Source organism: Homarus americanus, unplaced genomic scaffold (genome assembly GCF_018991925.1).
Source record: "Homarus americanus isolate GMGI-L3 unplaced genomic scaffold, GMGI_Hamer_2.0 scaffold30108, whole genome shotgun sequence".
Taxonomy (NCBI): Eukaryota; Metazoa; Arthropoda; class Malacostraca; order Decapoda; family Nephropidae; genus Homarus; species Homarus americanus.
In genome coordinates this window covers 8,399,895-8,426,415 of record NW_024748109.1, presented here as the reverse complement: position 1 = coordinate 8,426,415, position 26,521 = coordinate 8,399,895, and the positions used below count along the sequence as shown (strand labels likewise).

The following is a 26,521-nucleotide window of genomic DNA, read 5'->3' as shown; positions in this document are numbered from 1 at the left end:
GAGTACTGCCACTGATAATATCCTCATGAGACCTCATTTTCGTAACATTATTGGGGAGTATATTACCTGCCAAGAACACCTCCTGAATGATAAGAGAGAGGGAGGGAGGGAGGAAAGAAAGAGGAGGAGGAGGAGGAGGAGGAGGAGGAGGAGGAGGAGGAAAAGAAGGGAGGGAGGGAGGAAGAGAAGAGGAAAAGGAGGAAGATGGAGGGATGGAGGAAGGGAAATGTAACCCACGCCGCCGCCCCCCCACTCCTTCCCTTTGAATTCTGGTCACCACCTCGACAAAACGAAAACAACCCAAACCGTTATCGTGTGTGTGTGTGTGTGTGTGTGTGTGTGTGTGTGTGTAAAAGCGGCAGGGCGGGGCGAGCCATGGCAACGACGGATGATACAAGTTGGCTGAGTTTTTTTTAATCAGCAGCACACACAGGTGACTCATGGCCGTGTTATCAGGTAATAAAAGGTATACTGTGTAACGAGTTAGTCCGAGCCTTATCTTGAAGTCTTCCCCCCCCCTATCACCCAAGCTCCCAAACCTGTGCCTGTTATATACCTTGCCCTCACCACCACCCCATCACCCTATTATTTTTCCGCACCTAAACTTCCACACCAACACACCATAACTTCCACACCCACACACCATAACTTCCACACCAACACACCATAACTTTCACACCAACACACCATAACTTCCCCACACCCACACACCATAACTTCCACACCAACACACCATAACTTCCACACCAACCCACCATAACTTCCACACCTAAGACTTCGCCAATCCATATACCATTATTCCCCCCACACCAACACATTACACCAGCATGGCTACCGACTCACTCCCCTACCTTAAAAACGAGAGAATTTTAACAAACTTATTCTAGAGGAACACCATTGGCACTAAAGCTGTGTTGGTGTGGGTGGTTACTTTATCTGGGCGTTGTCCAATGTGTGTGAATCAACCAGACGAAGGTGGGTGAGGTGATATACAGCATTAATATAACCTTACCTAACCTAACCTTATCAGACCAATTTGGTATCCGAGGTGAACCTGGTGTGGTTTTTTTTTTTACCTGTTTTCTGTGTAATAATGAACGGTGTTTACCTATAGCAAAGGTGTGTCTTGTGTAGTGACGTGATTGGTGGGTCACATTACCTTACATCATCATCATTGTAAGAGTATACCACACACACACACAAATTCGTCCCCCCTCTACCTCATCCAACAATAATAAACCATATGATTACGCGGGAACTTTACACAGTGGAAGCCTACACACAATTAATTATTTACCTGCTCGTTAGGTTAGAATAAAAGATCACCGGAGGATTACCTACCCCCCCCCCTCCACGAAGCTTCATTCAACAGAGCCCTAATTTTCTTCTCCTACCGCCCCTCTCCACCCCGTTCCCCCTCTCCATTGTAAGGATAAAGAATGAACAATAACGGCGGAAGGTATAACTATGACCTACTTTCCCTAACCCTGGTGAAGAGACAAAGTAAAGGCGTTGTAGAGAGTATCTCACGAGGGGCAGCACACTGTCTCCCACACGCGTACAATAGAGGGAACGTGTGTCTCTCTCTCTCTCTCTCTCTCTCTAGGACATAATCAATGATAGCGCAAACAGTACAAAGTCACCCGGACGAGGAGAGAAAAAAAAAAGGCTTAGACTGGGAACAATAGTAAACCTAAAAAAAATCAATTTCGGGAACGGAGGCGAGGTATGGTGATGGCTTATGGACATGGCACAGGTTAGAAAGGAAGATAATCCCTAACCAACAGTATGAGACCGACCCCCATCTGTGCCCGCGAGCTTGAGGGACGGCGACCCACGTGACTTCCCTCAAAGGACAAGGATACAAAAACGTATAACTTTTCCACTCCAACCACGAAATACAGGTCAGGTTACAGCGCCTTAACTATTACTGTATTCTAAATCCTCACTTCGACGAGACTTGAGATCAGGATGAATACAAAATACATTAAAAAAATATCGCATCTGATTCTAAATGAGGATTATAGTGAGCACACTCTTTTATGGCACTGACAGCGGTGAGTACAGTTTAAGCTAGTTGTGTCACTGAGGCGAGTTATGACAGTGTTCCATCTTCAGGTATGTACAGGTGTGTAGAGGAAATTACTCAATAAACAACACTGACTGGCGATTAAATTTGTGGACTGGGATGTGACTTTAGACTGTCTCACTTAAACACAAAATTGGGTTTATTACATTTAAAAACGATATATATTTCTTTCATTTACAATTTGGATCTTTCTTTGGTTTTCTCTGTGTGTGAGTGCGAGTGAATGGGTGACCAATAAGAGCAGCTAATAACACTATATAGGCTGGACAGTTTAGACCAGAACGCACCCTACACCCTCCGTCTCCCCTTCCATAGGCTAATTATCCCACGCCCACTCCCTTAGCAACGTCCCCAGCCCACAACCACCCATGGCATGATCCAAGTCCACTTCTTACACTCACGTCCTGGTTAGTCATCCACCCACACCCTGTCAAGCGCCCCTCACCACATCCCCCCTCGCCCAATAACCTGACCGAAGTCCCCACACATTTGCCAAGACACCCCACCTAAGCAGTCAAGGTGACAGAGAATTATTCCATACGATGATCAATGAGGGCAGTATCTCCCACCCCTCAAAACACACACACACACACACACACACACACACGTATGTTCACCTGCTGCAACACAGAACGAGACAAAGGCGTCATCACGCGGCCGTATTGATTAGGAGGCGGTTGCTGCAACACGACCTCCTATGACCGCTACTTGGCTGCCTTCACGCCCACCCACCCGCCCACCCACCCACCTCTTGCTCACCCCTACTGCTGGTGATGCTCCTCTTCCTCCTCTTAACCCTCCTAACTGTGAACTTTTACACCTACTCTTAAACGTCATCTTATTCCCGTTCTTCCTACGTTGGTTTCACCCAGTGGTAATGAGTTGAATGTTGTAGTAGTAGTTTGTTTACCTGAGGCTCTACTGGACTGAGGTACAGGATATTCCTCCTCCTCTCTACCCTCACATTATGACTTCCCCATTCAGGTTTAACAAGAGGGGTCTAGTAATTTCTCTTCTCTCATCTCCTCTTTTCTTTTCTCTCCTTCTCTTATCTTTTCTATCGCCTTCCTGTCACTTCCTTCTCTACTCTCCTCCGTCCCTTTTCTCCCCGCAGCTTACAAATTAATCACATCATGCACAACCCTCCCCCAAGAACTTCTGAAGGACACACACACACACACACACACACACACACACACACACACACACACACACACACACACACACCACCGTGCCCTGTAAACATTCCAGAACTTCAGCTCTAGTAAATTCTGGCTGAGTTGAAGAATTGCGCTAAGTAACGCCATGCGACAATAACCACCCCCGAAAAAACCTACATATTGTACTACCAAACAGCAATACATCTCGAGTCTCATTTAACCTTCTTGATGTACTGTATGTCACGTGTGTAATATATCTACTTTCTGATATAATCTACAAAAGCTAATATAACTTTCATCAAGTAACTTTTTTCTTCACATATGAACAGGTATAAACTATTACCATCAAAACAAACAAACAAACACACACACACAAACATAACCTATCACCATATAAAGAACACTGACCACAGCACAGTCGCCTAAGAGGGAAGCGAAGAAGAGGAGGGGAGGAGAGAGAGGGGGAAAAAATTACACGTCACGGAGAGAATAACATTGTGGCACTGTATGATTAACGTTGTCTGGCAGCTTGCCCAGCCAGACAAGAGGAGGCAGCACTTTCGTAACTCTAGTGAGTGTTAAGACGTGAGTCACACCGCCACCCCCAGTGTCTCTCTCACACCTCTCGGCCAGCTCCTCAAGCACATGTGTGAACAGTCGCCGCCCCTCACCACAACAATGGCCCCTTGCAACACACTCGTCAACTTCTGAGACAATTCTATCAGCCCGTTTAAAAACTCCACAAGAGAGGGTCACACACTTCATGGAACACCTGAAGATCAAGAGCCCCCCCCCTCTCTCCAAGTAGTAGCACTGGGGGGGTGGGGGGGGGGGCGGGGGGTAATCATCAGGTTGAAATAAGCTATGAGAGGAGAGAGGAGGAGACGGGAGGAAGTAGTAATAATCTTAAGGTAATCCAACTTCATTTAAACGACCGACACACACACCAGACCGAGGTGGTGTTGTTGCGTCTCCTACTGCCTCCTCCACATGGCTTCCCACCATTATCTTCCCCAGACAAAACACACACACACACACACACACACACACACACACACACACACACACACACACACACGGCAGCCATCTCTCTAAAAGCCATGTCATCCCATTACACTTGACTGGGGAAAGCGGACAATACACATGTAAAAAGTCCACAGACACGAACTAACAGCGAGAGATGATAAAATGTGATAAAGAAAAAATGTGAACTAAGTTGGTCAATGCTAGACAAGATATCGATAGAATATATATGAGAGAGAGAGAGAGAGAGAGATCAATCGCAGTGAACACGGTGTGAGTGACCAGGCCGGTTCCTCCCACCAGAGCCCACGACCCCCCCACCAACTATAAACGCTAATGAATTGTATACCTTAATTAACGTGGTTGGCGCTTCCCTCCATCGACATCGAGCACCCCAGCTTAATTAATTACTAGTTGTAAATTGAAGATATTCGCCCAGAAGCCGTTTCTCCTGGATCTTAACATTGCCTTACTCTGTAGGTTTAGCCGTTCACTGACAGATGAGACGAGCAACACTGCCCCCCCCCCTCCTCCTCCTCCATTGCATGACGTACCATATTTGAAGGTTCCAGCCAGGGTGAGGGCACATCACACTTCTTAAGATACCAAATAACCAACGAAAATACTTTATAATCAACCTAGAACACTATAGCAGCACTTCATAAACAACCTAGCACACTATAGCAGCACTTTATAAACAACCTAGCACACTATAGCAGCACTTTATAAACAACCTAGCACACTATAGCAGCACTTTATAAACAACCTAGCACACTATAGCAGCACTTTATAAACAACCTAGAACACTATAGCAGCACTTCATAAACAACCTAGCACACTATAGCAGCACTTTATAAACAACCTAGCACACTATAGCAGCACTTTATAAACAACCTAGCACACTATAGCAGCACTTTATAAACAACCTAGCACACTATAGCAGCACTTCATAAAACAACCTAGCACACTATAGCAGCACTTTATAAACAACCTAGCACACTACAGCAGCACTTTATAAACATCCTAGCATACCGCAGCAGCACTTTATAAACAACCTAGCACACTATAGCAGCACTTTTATAAACAAACCTAGCACACTATAGCAGCACTTTATAAACAACCTAGCACACTATAGCAGCACTTTATAAACAACCTAGCACACTATAGCAGCACTTTATAAACAACCTAGCACACTATAGCAGCACTTTATAAACAACCTAGCACACTATAGCAGCACTTTATAAACAACCTAGCACACTATAGCAGCACTTTATAAACAACCTAGCACACTATAGCAGCACTTTATAAACAACCTAGCACACTATAGCAGCACTTTATAAACAACCTAGCACACTATAGCAGCACTTTATAAACAACCTAGCACACTATAGCAGCACTTTATAAACAACCTAGAACACTATAGCAGCACTTCATAAACAACCTAGCACACTATAGCAGCACTTTATAAACAACCTAGCACACTATAGCAGCACTTTATAAACAACCTAGCACACTATAGCAGCACTTTATAAACAACTCCAAAGCAATAATTATAGCACTTTGCCACAAACAACTCCAGCACAATTATAGCAGCACTTCTTATAATCAACCTACACTATAACAGCACTTTATAATCAACCCATAATAATTATAGCAGCACTTTAAACATCTCTAGCACACTATAGCAGCACTTATACTCAACCTAGAACACTATAGCAGCACTTTTTATAAAACAACCCAGCACACTATAAAGCATTCTTATAATCAACTCCAACACTATAAAGGCATCATAAACAACCGCAATTATAGCAGCACTTTATAAAACAACCTAGCACACTGTGCAGCACTTTATAAACAACCTAGCACACTATAGCAGCACTTTATAAACAACCTAGCACACTATAGCAGCACTTTATAAACAACCTAGCACACTATAGCAGCACTTTATAAACAACCTAGCACACTATAGCAGCACTTTATAAACAACCTAGCACACTATAGCAGCACTTTATAAACAACCTAGCACACTATAGCAGCACTTTATAAACAACCTAGCACACTATAGCAGCACTTTATAAACAACCTAGCACACTATAGCAGCACTTTATAAACAACCTAGCACACTATAGCAGCACTTTATAAACAACCTAGTACACTATAGCAGCACTTTATAAACAACCTACACTATATCACAAAGGCTTTTATATTATCTGTACGGTATATAAATAAAAAGTTAAGCTACATTTTTTTTCAAGCATATTCGAAAAATTTCAAAGCCGACCATGTGACAGGAGGTTTTAACACTTGAAACTCATCACATAAAACCAGAAAAAACATTTGAGGTTTAACTATGCCCTACCCAATACAAATGGCATTAGGCTGTATTATATTGTATCAATGCCATGTACTAATAACAGGCTCGGAGTCTCATTACCACCCCCTAAAGTTTGAGGTCTAAGTAAGTAGTTTTTCTCAATATCATACAAGGATCAGTTTGCTATAGTAAGATAATAAGATAAGAACCAAAAGTGTATAGTGTTGTTGATGGTGTGTGTGTGTGTGTATGGTGGTGACATCAACGAGGAAAGCTAATCCCTTCCTCTGTATACGTGATATCCTCCACCGGACATTTTATCCCGCAACCCTCCCTCCACACACCCTACCTCTCCCTCCTTTGCCCCCAAACACTCCTGCCACCCGCCATAAACCTTGGGTGGCCAATGCTTGCAACAACCACCACCACCACACCCCAACACCCACAACTTTCCATCATCACAACCAATTCAACCTTCCTCGTCTTGACATTATAAGTTTGGTGGATTTCTTCCCATCCTAACCATCATCATCATCATCATCATCATCATCACCGTGACATCCCCAAGGGGCAGCCAGGTATCGAAGACTCCTCCTGCAGTTCATTAGCTGGCTTCTCCACAATATTGATCCCAGACTCCCAACACAGCTCCCCCCCCCCCCCCCCACACACACACACTCTCTCTTCTATCTCTACATCAAGTAAACAATCTGCAGCTCCTGATATCAACTCCCCAAACTTGTTCCAAGATCAGAATCAACCTCTGCTGTAAACCTGGACACATTCCCAGTTCTCTATACCCTGAAAAATATGACGACGTTCTCAGCCTTATCTGTAACCTAGTTGTGTAAGTCGATAGCCCGGTACATGTATACTGTACCCACCCACACCCACCCCATCTCCTCACACACACACACACACACACACACACTTGACACTCTGTCCTTGTAGATATCTATTAATCTCATTCCCCGCCCTCACTCACTCATAAACAACCCTATCCAATGATTATATTTAGAAATAACAAAACAAAATTATTTATCTCGGTAATTAACACTTAATGGTATTACGGTAGCCCCTCCACTCCACCCCTCCCTAATCCAACCAAGGAACAAAAGATGGAGTGGGGGGAAAAGGGGTGGGGGGTTAAAGCTGCTGTATAGGAATGAAAGCCTTTCTGGGTCACGCCCGGAAGTGGCCTGCCGGTACAGTACACTACACTACAACACCCACGATGAAGACGAGGGGTTAGACGAAGGACTCAACGGGAAGCAAGACAGACAGACGGACCCACTTCTTATCACTGACAGGCTTCTCTATCTATCGGTTTCTGGAGCAACACACCTTACTTAATTCTGGGACGATAAACACTTCCAAATAAGTGTATTCCTCCGGAGTCCTAGGAAACCTAACCAAACCTAACCCAAGCGACAACTTGATCCTTTATCTTCGACGTCTTGAGAGTACTCCATCGCCTGGTCTAGTCACAAACACAAGTCTCATTACACTACTTCGAGACTGCATCATATCCCACATCGACATTGTACAGCGCCATCTATGGGGGAGATTAAACCATAACTAGTTCCTAACATCCATCCTTCCTTACTCCTTGTACTGTATATCCTTCCTCCTCCCCCTACCATATATTGCAAATTCCCGCCAAAACGTAAAAATAAGATGCATCTGACTCTCCAACAGACCTCACTGGGGGCCCCTATAAACAAATGCAGCTAGTAAATACAGGCACATACGGCCACTACACGCCCTCAGCCTCCAGCTGACTGTTCCTCCCACGTTACCTCCGGGACCATCAGTGGCGAATGATCCAACCCCCACACACACACACCACTCACGCCAAATATTACCAACTCACACTAACTCATCACAACGTCCAAATCACACAATATGTTTTCAGATTTACATTCTTCCCCTATTGCTGAATAGGTTATCTGGGTACCATGCACTATTACGTCACTCCTTGGGTACGTGGACAGCAAAGTGAGGGTGGATGGAGGAGGAGGAGGAGGACAGTGGGAAAAGAGAGAACCAGATTTATGTTTAACACCTTTAGCAATCAATCAATTATATCTTTAGGCTGTATTCAGAATTAAAATTCATTAAAAAAAAAAATTTCCTCCCCCGCCCTCCACCCACGCAACCAAACAGCCAGCCAGCCACGTATACAAAGAGGAACGGGGGGAGGGGAGGGGAGGTAGGGGGGAGGGAGAGATAAGGTTGGCGGGCGCACACGTCAAGTAGTCCTGATCCGTCACGTCAACAAACAGCCGCTCATGATAAAATATTTACCCCCCCTAAACGTGCTACCTTCAACATACACAGTGGTGGCTGGGCGCTCTTCATACCCCCCTCCCTCCCTCTCTCTCTCCACAACCTAATAACATCGGTGAAACACTGAACTGGTTACCTGTTGACACACACACACACACGGAAAGAAAGACAAACGCAGAAGCTCTTTCGTGTGTGTGTGTGTGTGTGTGTGTGTGTGTGTGTGTGTGTGTGTGTGTGTCATTAACAAAGACTGGTTCAAAACACAACTATCTGTATTTTCAATCAATCCATAAATAACCCGTAAAAACCGAGCGTGAAAATAATAATGTACGTATACATGTGTGTGTGTGTGTGTGGGGGGGTGATGTTGGGGAGTAAACGGTGTGTGGGTGTTAAGGTGGACGAGTCAATGGGGAGATGTGAACGGGGCGAGAGAGGGTGAAGGGGAGGAGACATGTTAGCGGGGTGAGGGGTTGAAGGGGGAAGAGATGTGAGCGGGGTGACATATTGTGGTCCATTGTGAGTATTGTGGAAGTATCCCAGTCGGGGGGATAACGAGATGCTTCCTGCCGCTGTCGCTGTTAGTGCATGACTGTGGGAGGTGGGAAGGAAGGGCGGAGCAGTACGCTGTGTTACCGCTGTTGCTGCTGCTGGTGGCGCCCGCTTGTTCACCGGCGCATGACCAACCTTTGTCCGCTTCCCCTCCTCCCTCACTCAGTACAGTATTACCGTACCGTCACCACCCACAACGCCACCACCGTCAACACACACACTCAATGTTGTCACGAGTAGAAGCAACGGAAGAGCGAGAAGAGGAGAAAATCACAGACAGAAGCGGCCTCAACAGGAAGACCTAGAGGAACAGGCCACCACCTTCAAGTGGAGCGAGGACACCACCATCAACACCACTACCTAGAAGACCTCCAACGCCGGGCTACACCACCACCACACCCAGCCGCCCTTACACTCCCACCACTACACACAGTTTTGGCCTAGTATGGTAGCCTATGCATCTGAAGTGAAATTTTCTGTGTGATCTTTAAGACTGACAAACACCTTGAGTAATCCAACCACCATCTCCAACCTACAATCCCCAACCACCATCTCCAGCCTCCAATCCCCAACAACCATCTCCAGCCTCTCATCTCTAACCACCATCGCTTCCAACCCTAACCACTATCAATCCCCAACCACCATCGCCACTCACTATTAAAGTGCTCCTACATAATCACAGGTGAATCATCCAATGGAATTAAATATGTTAGGTATAAAATAACGCCGGGATCCGAGGACAGGTGAGTTGCCTAGTGTGGTCGTCCAGCCCTCCTGACCAGTGAGTAAGTCGCCTCAGGCAGCCACTGCACCGACACCCGGCCCCAGTCCAGCCCGGCCCGTCCCGCGTCTGCTGCCTCACTCTCTCACCTGTCCTACCTCACCTGCATCTCCCCAGCTAGTCCAAGTTCGCCTGCACCTCCCTAACTAGTCCAAGTTCACCTGAACCCCCCCAACTAGTCTAAGTTCACCTTCCCACTCATGAATACACACACACACAACTAACCCACATCACTCTTACGCCAGCTGGATTCATAACGCAATGCACCTTGTGGGCCGCGTCTCATGGCGAAACACAAGTGGGTGGCGTTAGTACACACACACACCTTGACAAACAGCTTACCGCGCGCGCGTGTGTGTGTGTGTGTGTGTGTGTGTGTGTGTGTGTGTGTGTGTGTGTGTGTGTGTGTGTAAAACCTCGCCCCTGCTTTGTTTCACTTGATTATAAGTCTAAAAACACTAAAGCTACCTGGGGGTTAGGTTAGCACTAGGTCTGTTAATCCTCAGGTGTAATAAGCTGGGGGTGGCTAATCTTCAGGTGATCCTTTATATCTAAACTTTAAAGCCTCGTCTACGACAACACAACCTCCGTAACTTTCGCATCAACCCGGCAATTAAAGGTGACAGCTCCCGAGTAACACACACACACACACACACCATCTGAGGGAACTACTACACCACGTGAGTTCCTCCTAACACCATCTGGGAGGGAGTTACTACACTACGAGATTGCTGTTCAACACCTACATTAATCTGTATGTTCACTGTATGTTCCTTTACCTTTCTCTAATGAAGGCTTTTGTTAAACCACCAATGTATGTAATAAGTCATTTATGTCCAATGTATATTTTCAGCCTTCGGGCTGCAAAATTTTTTCATTAAACCGTTAATTATTATTATTATTATTATTATTATTATTACACATATATATTTAGTACACAATCGAGTAGGCTCAACATCTACTTCACCAAAAACAAATCTAACTAAATAAAGTGTTTAAGGCTGCATTAATAACATTCAGTGGTATCATAAACACAAGGCACGATGCTCGCTCTAAGCCAAGACGCTAAAATAAGAGCCAAAACAAACAATAACAATACACGGTCTGAGGATACAGCTCAGCCCGGATAACACACAGTTAACAGCCATGTCTCCATCTAAAGGGTCAATTATCGAGGAGTTGTTATAAACTATATATGATAGCAGCGGTGGGTTATCTATCACCGGTGACCTTGACCCCATCCTCGGCTATCTTGGAAGAATATAACCAATTTAGACACAACTCACCCCCCCCCCTCAACATGTATGAGTTTTAGCTGGCACGAAGACAGTACAATGACGTCATGCACATGTGCTTACGAGGAGCAACATCCCACCAATGACAGGACGTTGTGTCATCACCCCGGCCTTCCGCGCCAGCCAATGCCAACACCACTCTTAATGGGTACTACAAGTCGTCAACCCACCAGAGCATTCCAAACTAATACAAACACTGGCACTAGCTTGGTTACGACTCTCTCTCACACACACGCACACCAAACACCCCTATGTCGGGCCTTTTCCTCCCCCCCCCCAACAAGCGTGACTCTAAATCGGCCAAGCGTGCTCAACTCCCCCTACCATTTGCGCGTCAGTCCAAACATCTATGTCCCCGACGTGTACTCCTAGACGCCCTTTCTGTTTCCTCCACTACATCAAGAAACATTCAAACAGTTGCGTGAATAAAGGTAAGCGAGTCTGTGGTGAAGTAAGCTTAATGCAAGGAAGGTCAACACACTATGAGTGACCTTGGTCTATGTAGCAACACCTAAGAGGAATTAAAAGGATACACCCGAAGTGGACTAGAATGTGTGTATGTGTGTGTATGTGTGTGTGTGTGTGTGTGTGTGTGTGTGTGTGTACGTCGCCTTGGCACTCAGCAGACTGTCAAACATTTCCTATCATAAATCTTCTCTCTCTCTCTCTCTCTCCAAATGTAAACAAGCGTCACTCTGCCTGATCAGGGATACACCTCCGTCTCCACAAGTGTCAATATTTTCCAAACAACAAAAGCGCCAAGACTTCCCCAGTGCTGTAAGAGACGAAGAACTTAAAAAAAAAGATCATATATCGAAAAAGGGATTACAGATTGAATTAAAGGATTATATATCGAAAAAGGGGATTATATATTGAGAAAACGACAATCTCACGGGTATATACAGAATCCATATATAATACAGGACCAACCTTTATCCACGCCTCTAGACACGTGACAGGAGGATGAGGGCACACAAGTCTACACTGCAGTGAATGATCTACTCACTACAGTATATAACGTCACCAACAAAGTCAATAAACTCAAACTACAGCACCGGTATATTGGGAGTGATGTAGCTGTACATATATATATCCTTTATGGCGAGTAACCCATGTTTCTACAGTAGTTTAGATGGTTATTCTACAGCAAGGTGGGGGTCCATGGTGGGTGGGTGTAGGTTTGGGTTCATAACTTCAGGTGGGTACGGGTTCATAACAGGTGGGTGTGGCGTGGGTTTATAACTAGCTAGGGGTTGAAGGTATTTACCCAAATTATCAAAACTAGGAACTAGGAAGGGAAAGCCTCTGTCACCCAACTAGTCCACAATAGAGCATTGTCTTCAGATATCACAACTAACAAACGACATACATTATGTTTACCTGCTAACGTGTGTGTGTGTACGTGTGTGTGTGTACGTGTGTGTGTGTACGTGTGTGTGTGTGTGTGTGTTTAAGTAGTGAAGATATGACAGTACCCACAAGTTTCGCCATTAAAAATCCAACAAACTAATCCTGAATATACACACACACACCTTCTGAGAAAACTCCCCATCTGTTGACACTTCACTGTTTCTCTTAGCTTTCATAACTCAGCCTCGCCAAACCCTCATGAAGCACAGCCACCACATTCAAGACTCAATGTGGTTTTAGTACTAATGTTTCGCGTAAAAAAAAAAAAACGTAAGAAGAAGAAAAGAAGATAAGAAGAAGAAGAAGGTTCGCGTAAAAAAAAACGTTCGAAAAAAATAAGTTCCTTAAATAACCTGCAGCTGTAAGTTACGATATCATGAAAATCAGATTTGTTTACAGACACTCAGATTAATGCTACCAACACGAGAGAATAATGATAGCAAGAACAGATATCCCAGATAACCTAGACTTGTGGCACCAGATTTCCCCCGTCAGATTTTAGATTTCCCCCGTCAGATTTTAGATTTCCTCCGTCAGATTTCAGATTTCCTCCACTACACTGACAGTAATCAATCAATAAAAATCACACACGGTCGAAGGAAATAAACCATTACCAATATGAACTAAAACCTCTGATTAAAATACCTTAAACCAAACCTAAAACCCTCAGGTAGCGTTAGGGTGTTTTTAAGCATCAGGTGAAATAAGCGTGGAAGAAGAGAGGGAGGGGGAGGGGGGTCCTAATCTCCAGGTGATCCCCCCCCCACCCAACACCCTCTCTCAGGTGTGTGTGTTTATGAGTACCACAGTCTGAAGGTTATACAATCAGGTATAATATCGGTTTGTTTACCGCCTTTTCTTCTATCAGCTGATATACTGTATTATGTAAACACGAAATCAGCTGCGGCCATAACATTTCTCTTAAGATATCCAAGAGCACGAGTCACCTTTAAATATTTCCACCGCCCACCCCACCCTCCTCCTGATTAGTTCACCTGAAGCTTAGCCACCCTAACACTAGGTGAAAGGTGGGGGGTTAGGGTAAATTAGGTTTGATAAGATTTAGGTCACGTTAATATTAATCTACGGTTATATTAAGCTTAATTCAAGTGAAGATTAGCCACCCTCACACTACCTTTGGGGGAGGGAGGTTTAAGTTAGGTTAAATTTAATATTAGGAGTTAAATTGCAGGTAAAATAAACTGAGATCTTTTTCTTTAACCAACACTCTTTGATTTAGAAATTAAGATTTTTAATGGGGAAGCGGAGAGGGAAGGAGGGAGTTACCATTGCAGGATGGGAGGGAGGGAGTTACCAAAGAAGGAAGGGAGGGAGTTACCAAGATACCAAAGGAGGGAGTTACCAATGCAGGATGGGAGTTACCAAGATACCAAGGGATGGGGAGTTACCAAGGAAGGAAGGGAACGAAGGAGGGAGTGAGTTACCAAACAATAAAAGACGTCACACTGGATTAAAGAAACACACTAATACACACCCCAGAGTCAACACACCCGACGTCACCTGCACCCTGTTGTGTTGTCCCTTTTACTCCTCAACTTCCCTCTTGACATCACCCTCACGCCCTCCTCACTCTGATGTCACCCTCATTCCCTATTCACCCTGACGCCGCCCTCACTCTTGAAGTCACCCTGACGTCTTCCTCGCGCTGACGTTACACTCATACTGGTGTCTTCCTCACCCTGACGTCACCCTCCTCACCCCCTCAAGTTGGTGTTCCTCGCCCTGACGTCACTCCTCGCCCCCGAGCTGGTGTCTTCCTCACCCTGATGTCACCTTCACATTTGGCGTCTGACTCACCTTGACGTCCTCCATGCCATCGTGTTAGGTGTCGTCCCCTTCACCACCACCCTGTTGCCCTTTCCTGCGCCCGGGTCCCCCACCTTGATATCCACCTCGTGTAGGAGTCCCCCTCACCCTGACGTCGCTCTCTAAAAGGGCACTTCCTCACCCTTGAATCTCCCTGACTCATCGGTCTCCCTCACCAATGAATCTCCCTTACTCATCAGTCTTCCTCACCCTTGAATCGCCCTAACTCCGTGGTCTTCCTCACCCCCGCGTCGCCCTCACTAAGCCATCTCCCCCACCCTAGCCTGGAATCCCACACTCAGCCGTCTCTTTTACTCTCGAATCTGCCTCATCTCGACATCCCCTCACCTTGATCTCCCCCTCACCTCACAGAGGGAGGCGTCCTCCTCAATTTGGCGTCCCCCCCTTCTAGCCTGGACTAGATAGGGTGTTTGCCTGTCCATGACCCAAGGCCAGGAGTGTAGCCTGAAGCCACAACAGCAAGGTGATGTGGTCAGCTGTTGGGTGGCCGACACACTCAACTACTCATGGTGGCCTGGCAATATGTTCACGGTAACACCCAACACTTTAACAATTCACTACTGAAGGGATTATACGATGGAGCAGCAGTCCTCTTCACCTCATACACTGAGTATATCTATTTATATAAGATCTAATGACAACTTGTAGCTAATACAGTTTCTTGACACATCCAGTTCAAAACGTAATATTCACGAAAATATGAAAAAAATCTATATTATTTTCTCCACTGCCCAAGCACACACACACCTTCCCACCACGAGCACTCCGAGGAACTGAGTCAGCGCGGCCGGTCAAGCCCTACACCGGGAACCAACCAACCTCAGTTGCCACTTCGCCTCCAAATACATCAACCATTTTCCTCTCCAACATTTCCTTTCAGAGTAATTAAATCTAGAACAATTATTTTAAAAACTATTTTAAAATCGGAATAATGACACCATAAAGGCTACAAACACACACAAACACGAAATTAATTACAGAGATTTCATGACAATAATCCTGTAATTGACGACACCCGACAACTCCACTGTGTACCAGCTGGGAGGAACAGTCTGGGTAAAAAGTTGGAGGCGGTGCCCTAGGACGTGTATGTGTCTGTCTGACCACCGCTGTACAACACCCGTCCTTCTAATGGTACTCTTAATAATACAATCACATAGTACAGTACAGGGGGGTGAGAGGTGAGGAGGCTGCAACACCCTCTTACACCAGTGCTTCCTTCTCTCACATAAACACAATGACTGCCACACCTCTACAGAGACGTGACAACACCACACTACCACCAACCCCTCTACCACCACCACCATCACACCCCACCCAGACCGGAACTCCACCTGGTGTGTACAATGGAAATCAAACCGGATCACCTGAAGATTAGACACACACACACACACACCCATCCAGTTCTATCCCAACCTTAACCTAACTTAACCTAACCACCATAACGCTACCTGGGGAGTTAGCTTAGGTTATATTGGATTAAGTTTAAATTGGCTAAGTTAGGTTAGGTTAGATTCTATGAGGTTAAGTTACGTTAATCTAAAGGTGAAAAGAAGCTGAAGGGGGCGAACAATCTTCAGGTAATCGCCATCGTCCCCAGAAACACAATGTAAGAGGATGTATGCACACGAGGCCGTTCAACCTTACGTAATGCTGAATGAAGTCTGGACACTGTATGCCAGGGTCTACCCCACACACCTATTACACTCTCCTCATTAGCTACGAAGAGCTCCGTTGTGTATGGTTCCTCCTCCCCCTGTCCCTCCCCCCTTAACAACTCACATTATCGTTAGGTTGGGTTAGTTAAAGCTTATGGTGAAATAACCTGTGGGGAGCTTCACTTCAAAACACACAAGTAACCCAAGTTGGTCACTGAAAAAATTACTCTTAAAACACACAATCTCTTAAAAATCTTGAGAGAGAGAGAGAGAGAGAGGTACCATCAACACTGTGTCAGGTCTTCCCCTTCCCCAATACATGAACGCCAATGAGCCATGATTTTTTTCCTCTTCTCCCTCAACTCTATAAATGAAACGGGAAGTTGCAGTGGCAGCCATAACATTAAAGTGTTCAATACCTGTACTATATACAAGTGTGTTCATACGCACATATATATATATATAAATATATATATATATATATATATATATATATATATATATATATATATATATATATATATATATATATATATAAATCATTACCTATACTGTGTACGATAAAGTGTTCATACCTATATACTGCACATCCATACCTATAGTTTGTGTTCGTACGTATATATCCATTAATATCTATACTGTATATAATAAAATGTTCATACATATACATCAACACCTATAATGTATATAATAAAATGTTCAGACAATACATCAACACTGTATATAATATAGTGTTCATACATATATACATTAATATCTATACTGTATATACTGCATAATGAGAAAACTGAGACACAACGCCCCCAGTGAGTCACCACCGCCGCCGCCACACACTGCAGCTTAGGTTTACTGATGATGACACTGGAGGAAGTGTGTGGACCATTGGGAACACTAGTGTCAAGTGTGTGTTTACCTGCTGCCAAACCCACCTGGGACCACTCAGCATCCAGAATCAGGTGTGTTAAAGAGAGAATAAATTTCGCTACCAGCAACTGATGCAGTGCCCCCTCATCCCCCTCCCAACGTGTCTGGAGGCATGACGCCGTACCATTACACATTTCTTGGAGGCTGCCACACAAGGGGAGGACGGCAGAAAATATTAAGAGATTAACAGTTTAAAGGGCGTGACGATAACAACAGGTATGGCCGGGGAGTCGCTTGTCTTTACAGCTGACGGAGCCAGCCAGCTAGCCACCCACCCTCACACAAAGGCCTGGTTATCATCGTCAATATTATACTAATGCTGTTTAACTTGGCGGAGGTGAGTGACGTGTGAGCCAGCCAGGTATTAGGTTCAACCGCACTCTCCCTCCAGCCACCACCACCAACCTACTCTCCGCGGCACACCTCCTCACTGCTGTTTCTTCTTCCACTACCGCTAGAGGTTTCGTCTTCTACTGTTACTCTAGCCATGTTTACTGTGAGTGCTCCTGACCCCCAACAATTGACCGTCAACACATCTACCTACAGCCAAGATACATCACCTACTCCAGGGTCTGACGCTGACACCAAGCCTCGCGCGTCGTCCCTGGAGGAGTGCTGGTCACCGCTACTATAGCCGCGCCGTGGGCTGTTATGAAATTGATATTGAAACAACTTAACCCCAAAAAAATAGATAGAGTGGAGCCAAGTGTGAACCTGATCCCTTAGTGGCACCTGTTATGTACTGTACGTATATTTATCTCAAGGATTAATAATTAACATTTAATATCATCTGGATTAACTACATGTACATGAGTTACACGAACCTGTACCTGTTACGTGAGCCAGTGTGTGTGTTACACGAACCAGGATCTCTGTTACACGAGTCGGTGTCGGTGTTGCGTCGTGTGGTGTTGCGTGAGAGGCGAGAGTGCTGGAGACGTCCTGCCAGGTAAGATACAGGCAGAGATCACTTACAAATCAGGAGTATCAACGGCGGCCTCAGAGATGATCACGCACATCACCTCACGCAGGTTTTCTTCACGTCCTACGGCTCCCTCCGCTCTTTCACATGATCGGTGCTCGGACAAGAGAGCCACCACTTTACCTTATCCTGGCAAGAGTAGCGACCGGAGAAGATGAGGGGCCCGGGTTGCCGACACGACCAATCAACCCCCCCCCCTCCCCGTGGTCCGTACACAAACCAACACACCCCCTCTAGTAGTACATACACAAACCAACACACTCTAGTGGTACATACACAAACAACTAGTACATACACAAACCAACACCTCTAGTGGTACATACAAACAACACTCTACATACACAAACCAACACCCCCCTCCCCCTTCTAGTAGTCCGTAAGCAACCCAAACCCGGAAGTCATGACAGCACACACGGACATTATTAATATTTCCCACGGTTATCATTCCTCCACAACAAAACGACAAATACTTACCCCTTGTTGTCTGCCTCCATTACTTCGTGACCTTACCTGGAATAAAAAGAAGTAAAGGTGGATTAGCATTTTATACATACTCAGTCAGTCACACTAATGTTTATAATAACCCTTCAAGGTGTTATGTAGTGAGTTAACAGCTAAAAGCATTCAACTCCCAGTAAGACCTTATTTACTTATACATACATATACATAAATACATACATATATACATGCACACACTCACTTTGTTACTTCTACATACATATACATACATACACACAAAGGAATACACTCACCCTTGCATATACTATCAAAGCCGATTCTGTTCGACAATGGACAGAACTTAATACAGTATACTCAGAGCACTGGACAATGGACAGAACTTAATACAGTATACTCAAAGCACTGGACAATGGACAGAACTTAATATACCCAAAGCACTGATATATGAAGGTAATGAGGGACGACTCTACCCATATACAGGAAGGCAAAGCTAACAGCCTCTAGTTATTATACCCAGGTACAGTTCCCTTCACTACAGGGGGCTCGTCGTATTACCATTCCACGAATCATTGAGATATTTGTTTTAATATTGTTTTTACTTTGATTCCATATTATGTTTGTTATTGTGAATTTCCGTCTGTCCTATGTAAGCAAACACACGGCTGCCCACACTGGACAAAACCTGGCGACCCCCTGTAAACGCACAAGTGAAGGAGACTGTACCTTACCTCTGAGTGTATCAAGCTACAATATGACTCGCCACAACACGACCTTCTGCATAGTGTTCCAGTTTTATAAATTACTTTGACCGGCGCGCAGTGTGTGTGTGTGTGTGTGTGTGTGTGTGTGTGTGTGTTTGTTTTCAATCTAAAATATAAGAATATCGAACCAACAGGTAAGGGAAGGGTGGTGGTGGTATTTCCTGACCACAACTAACACACACACACACACACACTATTTATACAGTATACCATCTAAGTCACTCTCACATGAACATAAACTGTGACGCAAAGGATCACCTGAAGATTAACCACCCCGACGATAACCTAACCCAACCTAACCTCCCAAGCAGAGATAGGATGTTTTTAATCTTAAGGTATAATCACCTCGTGGGGGGGTATTAATCTTCAGGTGCTCCTAAGCGTCAACAACAACAAGGCCACATAACCACCTCACGCCCTCAACGCCATACTAAAACCTCTATCTAGTGAGTTCTGGAAGCTACAACCCCACCTCCTGAACCTCCCGACAACCACACTGACCTCCTATTATTAGACGCTATCACCACCTACCTAGTTCCCTCCCTCCCTACAGTGGCCAGCTCTCAGATCCCCCCAAACCTCTCTTCAGCTACCTACCAGCACCCCCATACACTACCATTCCTCTACCATCTAGTACTCAATTGCAGTGTTAACGCTATCAAACTTACCTAACGTTACCTCGAAAATAAACGTTTGTGTTTATCTACGCTTACCAATCGTTACCAGCTTTATCCCTAACCTCAGCATAAACGCTCTCTGTGTTTAAGCTTACCGTTACCATCCTAATTTCGAACAAAAACCCGGCCATACAGTCACCCCATCACCTGGACACTACTGCTACATGAACTAACTGGTCCACACACACACACCGTTACGCACACACCGCTACACGCGCGCACACACGCACGCACACACACACACACACACACACGTTCACCATCATCTCAAAAGGCAATAATTAGAACCACCAAGTGAGAAAAAAAATAACAACAATAATAATAATAGCAAAGATGGCTGCCAATACCCGTGTTTACAGCCTGACTGACACACTACTTAATAAAGTGTGTAGAGACCCGCCACAGCAGCTGCCATCTGTCACACGGTGCATTTATACTCTCAGAACCCCGTGTGTCTGTGTGTGTCGCATCTTTCCTTGTTTTGAACCTGTACCCTATACCCTTCCAGAAGGCCTAACAACAACACCCAGGGCAGCCAACACCTTCCCTATATACACTCCCCTCTCTCTCTCTCTCTCTCTCTTTCACCTGATGATTAAACACCCTAGTGCTAACCTATTCTGACCTACATTAATCACTATCTATCAAGGCATTTCACATTTGTTTTTCTAACCTTGCCAATCTCAACAATGTAAGGAGAGAGAGAGAGAGAGAGAGACACACAGAGAGAGAGAGAGAGAGAGAGATCCAGTTATTCTCACCAGTCAGCTCTACAGCTCGACAACAGCACATTCTTGATGTAAACAAAATAAAAAAGAAAGATCGATTTGACAATTTAAATACATTAACACGTAAATCTGGCAAAATTTTTTTTTCTCCAGACGATTCCCCCACGTAGTTTTCCTGACCTTCCGACCTTCCAGTGTGACCTTGACTTGTTACGGAATTTAATACACTACAAGATAGATAGTCAGTTCTTCAGTCCAACGTCCCATTAAGATCGGTCCAGCGGTTTCAGAAATGTGCTTCTTGGATTACAAACTACTGCACCATCGAAAATTTAATAAAATAATAATAAATAAAATAATCACAATAATGTTAGTTAGGGAAGACTTGACCCCTATTAAGTTCGTTTGTCATATAAAACATTATCTTATCAGTTACTAGAAATATGTTTTTTTTTCATCCATTTACGTCTTGTTTTATCTAAATTTGTCTTACCGTTTAGTGAAACTCTATCTTCCTCATTACTATATAGAAAATACGTCATATTCTATAGGAGTCGTACCTACGCCTGCCACAACACTGGTTCCCAACTCCTCCTTCCCTTCCCCTCAGGTAGCCAAACCACAGGTCCAAAAGGTGACGTGTAATTTCCACCACTTATATCGGAGTGACTCTACAAACTACCACGAAAATACGAAAAATGTGTAGAAATGGACCAAATTTACCACTCAATATGGCTGGCTAGGACACATGGTAGCTGTATCCAGGGCGAGTGGGCGTGCTGGATGGGGGGAGGCTACGAGTTGGTGGTGTGTAAAAGTCCCAGTCAGTCAGACAGTGCGGCACACGACACACCGCTACAACTACATAATGGCATACAACAACCTCCACATGAAGGCGTGGTGGGCGGGGACAATACAGCCCGCCCACCCACCCACCCACCGTCCGCCCGCCCGCGCAAATAATACCCCGAGATGACAACCAAAACGATGCTTTGAAATATAAGACCACAACAGATTAAATCACTTGGGAGACATCACCTTAACCTACCTACGTGACAGAACAAGTGTACACCCCACCCCACCCCACCCCACCTCCCCACCACCACCTCCTCCTGCTGGTGCCGCCCTTCCCTATCAACCAACACAAATACCCTTATGATTAAATGCTGTCACTGTGTATTGTGGTGGTGCCGCTTCCCTTAAAAGTATTTCTCAACGCTTCACACGAGGACTGAGTGGTTGAGGTTCTCTGGCGTGTCACACTACCAACACCTCTCTCTCGCCCTCACCAGTAAAGTGTTAACATTCCGTCACTCCTCCTCCAAATAGGGTAACCCAGTGTTTCGTTATCTCTGGTGGGACTCCCTCATCACCGACGTCGTAATACTTGTTAGAATAGAAAAGGATCGTCACGCACCAACTGAAGGTGGCCAAGGAGGCGAACACCCGGAAGTACACACACACACACACACACATCGCTCCCGAGGCATCGTCTTGCACACTCACGCTCTTCACCTGGCTAATCTACCACCTTGCCCAACACACCACGAGCTCCACTTCTTACACCACCATCACCCAACAACCATCACTTCCCTATCTGCAGAATCATTTTTTTTAACTCAGGTGCCTTTTAACTACTCAAGATGCATATCAAACAAGGCTGAAAGCGGTTTGCAACAAGAGACGACAGTTAGTAACAGTAGGGGGGGGAGTACAGCATCGTGCAGGAGGTGAGCGTTGACGTGACTGACCAATGTTAGGCCACAGCAGAGGCAGCCCACCGTGTATACAGAGGAGCACCACCACGGCAAACACAACATCACGTCACAGGAACAACACCAACTGTCGTATTATTCTAACCACGCCACCCAACACCGAGTCATCATATCCACATCATAATGCAGTATATCCTAGGGAACACACACACACACACACACACACACAGACACAGACACAGAGACACACACACACACACACACACACACACACACACACACACACACACACACACACACACACACACACACACACACACACACACACACACACACACACACACACACACACACACACACACACACACACCCTAAGTTCAAAACAGTGATGTCTGTCAGCTAAAAATACTTCCTCCCCCCCAGACTCGCGTGGCGTGTGTCATGACAGCATCTCTGCCTGTCACGTAAGAGCCACAGAATCAATAACTTCAAAAGCAGGAGTTGAGGAGGGAGGAGGTAAGGAGGGAAACTAAAACAGACACACAAACACACTTGAACGAACCCAACGCCGCCCGCCCAACCATCTACAGCTGTGATTGCCTCTGGGTGGTTGTGTCGAGGTGGTGGTGGTGGAGTAGACTACCTCAGACCTGACCTGACCTCACCTCACCAATAACGAGAGATAACCAGAGAGTCTATCACCATCTGTATCACTCATCATATGATTCATCCTCCCGCCAAGTTGCATCATTCTTTATCACCACCATCCCTATCTTCTACCGTCACTACCACCATCTTCTATCTACCATGTCTTTATCACCACCATCTTCTATCATAAACAGAATGGATGATATGAAGATAAAATACTCTGTTGTGTGTGTGTGTGTGTGTGTGTGTGTGTGTGTGTGTGTGTGTGTGTTACTGTATCTGCATCACACACACACAAGCTTATTTCACCTGTAGGCGAATCCTCACATGTAATAAGCTGGAAGGAAGGAAGAACATTCTACAGGTGATTCAGAAACCTACAAATAAGCTGAACTGCTCTACACGGGAATTTTGGCTACAGTAACAAGTTTGGGGTGGTACAGACAGAAGAACGGGTGAACGTACAGACAGACAGACGGACGGACAGGTGCAAATCAATATGCCCTCGCCTAGGATACGCTGTGGGGTATAACACTACTGAAAGAGGAAGGAGGGTAAGTTGGGTGAGAGGAATGGGGAAAGGAGTAAAGGAATAGAGAAGGGTAAGGAGGTGGGGAAGTGTGGGGGAGGTGAGGAGGGAGGTGAGAGAGAAGGGTAAGGAGAGGTGAAGGGTGGGGAGAGGGAGTGAGGAGGGAAGGGTGAGGGAAGTGAGAAGGAAAGGATGAGGAAGTGAGGAGGGGAGGGTGAGAGTGAGAAGAGGAAGGATGAGGAAGTGAGGAAGGAAGGATGAGGAAGTGAGGAGGGAAGGGTGAGGGAAGTGAGAAGGAAGGATGAGGGAAGGATGAGGGAAGTGAGAAGGAAAGAATGCAGGGGAGAGTGAAAGAAAGGAAGAGGTGAGGGAAGTGAGAAGAAAGGAAAGGGGTGAGGGAAGTGAGAAGGAAAGAATGAGGGAAGCGAGAAGGAAAGAATGAGGAAACGAGAAAGGAAAGGATGAGGAAGTGGAGAGGAAAGGATGAGGAAGTGAGAGGAAAGGGTGAGGAAGCGAGTGAGAGGGAAGAATGAGGAAGTGAGAGGAAGAAGGGTGAGGAAAGAGGTGAGGAAGCGAGAAAGGAAAGGATGAGGAAGGGTGAGGAGGTGAGAGGGGAAGGGTGAGAGCGGAAAGAAGAATTGAGGGAAGTGAGAGGAAAGAATGAGGAAGTGAGAGGGAAGTGAGAGAAGGAAAGGATGAGGGAAGCGAGGAAAGGAAGAGGGTGAGGGAGGTGAAGGAAAGGATGAGAGGTAGGAGGTGAGAAGAGGAAAGGATGAGGGGAAGCGAGAAGGAAATGATGAGGGAAGGGTTGAGGGGAGTGAGAGGAAGTGAGAAGAGGAAAGGATGGGGAAGCGAGAAGGAAAGGGATGAGGGGGAAGGGTGAAGTGAGGGGGGAAGTGAGAGAAGGAAAGGATAGGGGAAGCGGAAGGAAGGATGAGGGAAGTGAGAAGGAAAGGGATGAGGGAAGTGGGAAGGAAAGGATGAGGGAATGGAGGGAAAGAATGGGGGAAGTGAGAGGGAAGGGTGGGGAAGCGAGAAGGAAAGGATGAGGGAAGGGTGAGGAAGTGAGGAGGGAAGGATGAGGAAAGCAGAAGGAAAGGATGAGGAAGAAGTGAGGGAAGTGAGAGGGAGAGTGAGAAGGAAAGGATGAGGAGAGCGAAGGAAAGGGGTGAAAGTGAGAAGGATGAGGAAGTGAGAGGGAAGTGAGAAGGAAAGGATGGGGAAGCAGAAAGGAAAGGGTGAGGAAGTGAGGAAGAAGGATGAGAGTGAGAGGAAAGGCAGAAGGAAAGGATGAGGGGAAGTGAGGAAGTGAGAAGGAAAGGATGAGGGAAGCGAGAGAAGGAAGGAATTGAGGGAAGCGAAGGAAAGGATGAGGAGGGTGAGGGGTGAGAAGAAAGGATGAGGAAGTGAGAGGGAGAGTGAGAAGGAAAGGATGAGGAGGTGAGGGAGGGAAGGGTGAGGGAAGTGAGAGGAAGGGTGAGGGGAAGTGAGAGGGGAAGGGTGAGGGAAGCGAGGAAGGAAAGGGTGAGGGAAGTGAGAGGAAAGGGTGAGGGAAGTGAGAGGGGGGGAGGAAAGTAAAGCTGGTAGAAAGAAAAGGGAACAAGACGAAAAGGGGAATAGGCAAACAAGGCATAAAAAGAGAAGGAGAAAGGAGAGGATAGGGAGGCAGAGAGAGGATAGGGAGGAAGAGAGAGAGGATAGGGAGGAAGAGGGAGGAGGGAGGAAGAGAGAGGAGGGAGGAAAAAGAAGAAGAGAGGGTGGAAGAGGAGGAAGGTGGAAGAGATGAAGAGGAAGAGAGGACGGAGAGGGAAGAACGATAGAGGCGGAAGAAATTGAGGGAAGTGAGAGCACGAGAACTAGGAGACAGGGAAGGGGAGGAGGTCACGGCGTGTTGAGAGAGAGAGAGAGGTAACAAAATGGGGTGACAATAACAAAGTAAAGTCAGAAAGTAAGTAAGTCAGTCAGTCAGTCAGTCAGTCAGTCTCTCTCTCTCTCTCATCGCTTTTTCTCCCGTTCTCCTCCTTTATCCCTCCTTCCACCGGAGGATTCTCTCGGTCTCCCTCCTTATCCACCCATCCTTGCCTCTTTCCTCCCTCTCCTTCCCCCCTGGTCTCTCACTAGCCTGGCCTCTCCTCAACAGGATGTGCGTCATACAATACCATCACACCACTACTCAACACACCTCTAACCCAACACACCTCAAAACTGGACATGAACGACCTTGGTATTAAACATGGCGACCGCGTGACTTCCTCCTTCCGTGTGTGGTAAAAGTCTCTCCCAACAGCAATAAAAATAAAATAAAATAATAAGAAAAATACTAGGGGGTCTTTCTTCAGCTGGCACCATCAATGCCGCAAGTGGCGTGGCTTGTGGTGTGGCGCAACAATACACTGCTCAACCCAAGTCTAACCTGATGACATGAGGCGCCGCCGTGGACAACACCTCCAAAAAAGGTCCTGGGCGTTTTACTCTAATCTAACCGAACGGAACACGTAAAGATTAACCCCCCCCCCCCGCCGCCAAGTTGATTTCACCGTATGATTAACTATCCCTAACTTAATCAAGTTTATTTCACTTTTAAAATTAACCAAAAATTACCCCTGTCTCTAATTCAACTAAATTTGTCTGACCAAACCTGTCTCACTTTAATTCCTGATTAATTCCCCCCCCCCAGGT

At 45.8% G+C, this 26,521-nt stretch overlaps 1 protein-coding gene and 1 long non-coding RNA gene across 19 annotated transcripts in view; both read right to left on the bottom strand.

The window, feature by feature from the left end:
* LOC121879993 (serine/threonine-protein kinase MARK2-like) overlaps positions 1–26,521 on the bottom strand; it is a 148,111-nt gene that overhangs the window by 94,612 nt on the left and 26,978 nt on the right. For 8 of the 18 annotated variants that reach the window (XM_042386869.1, XM_042386870.1, XM_042386878.1 and 5 more), the window contains exon 1: positions 15,509–15,529. The exons of 2 other annotated variants lie outside the window; for them this stretch is intronic. Coding sequence is in view for 2 of the 16 variants with exons in the window: in XM_042386872.1 (XP_042242806.1) it covers positions 18,800–18,835 (36 nt within the window). In the remaining 14 variants the exon portion in view is untranslated. Of the gene's footprint in view, positions 1–15,088; positions 15,450–15,508; positions 15,531–18,799; positions 18,836–26,521 lie in introns of those variants that run through there. 8 more of the 18 variants (XM_042386883.1, XM_042386881.1, XM_042386886.1 and 5 more) reach the window with 4 other exon arrangements.
* Positions 4,628–6,838, bottom strand: LOC121879995. The gene is made up of 3 exons (XR_006091483.1): positions 6,132–6,838; positions 5,362–5,777; positions 4,628–5,198 (listed from the first exon to the last, which is right to left on the bottom strand). It is a non-coding gene; the product is annotated as an uncharacterized LOC121879995 (long non-coding RNA).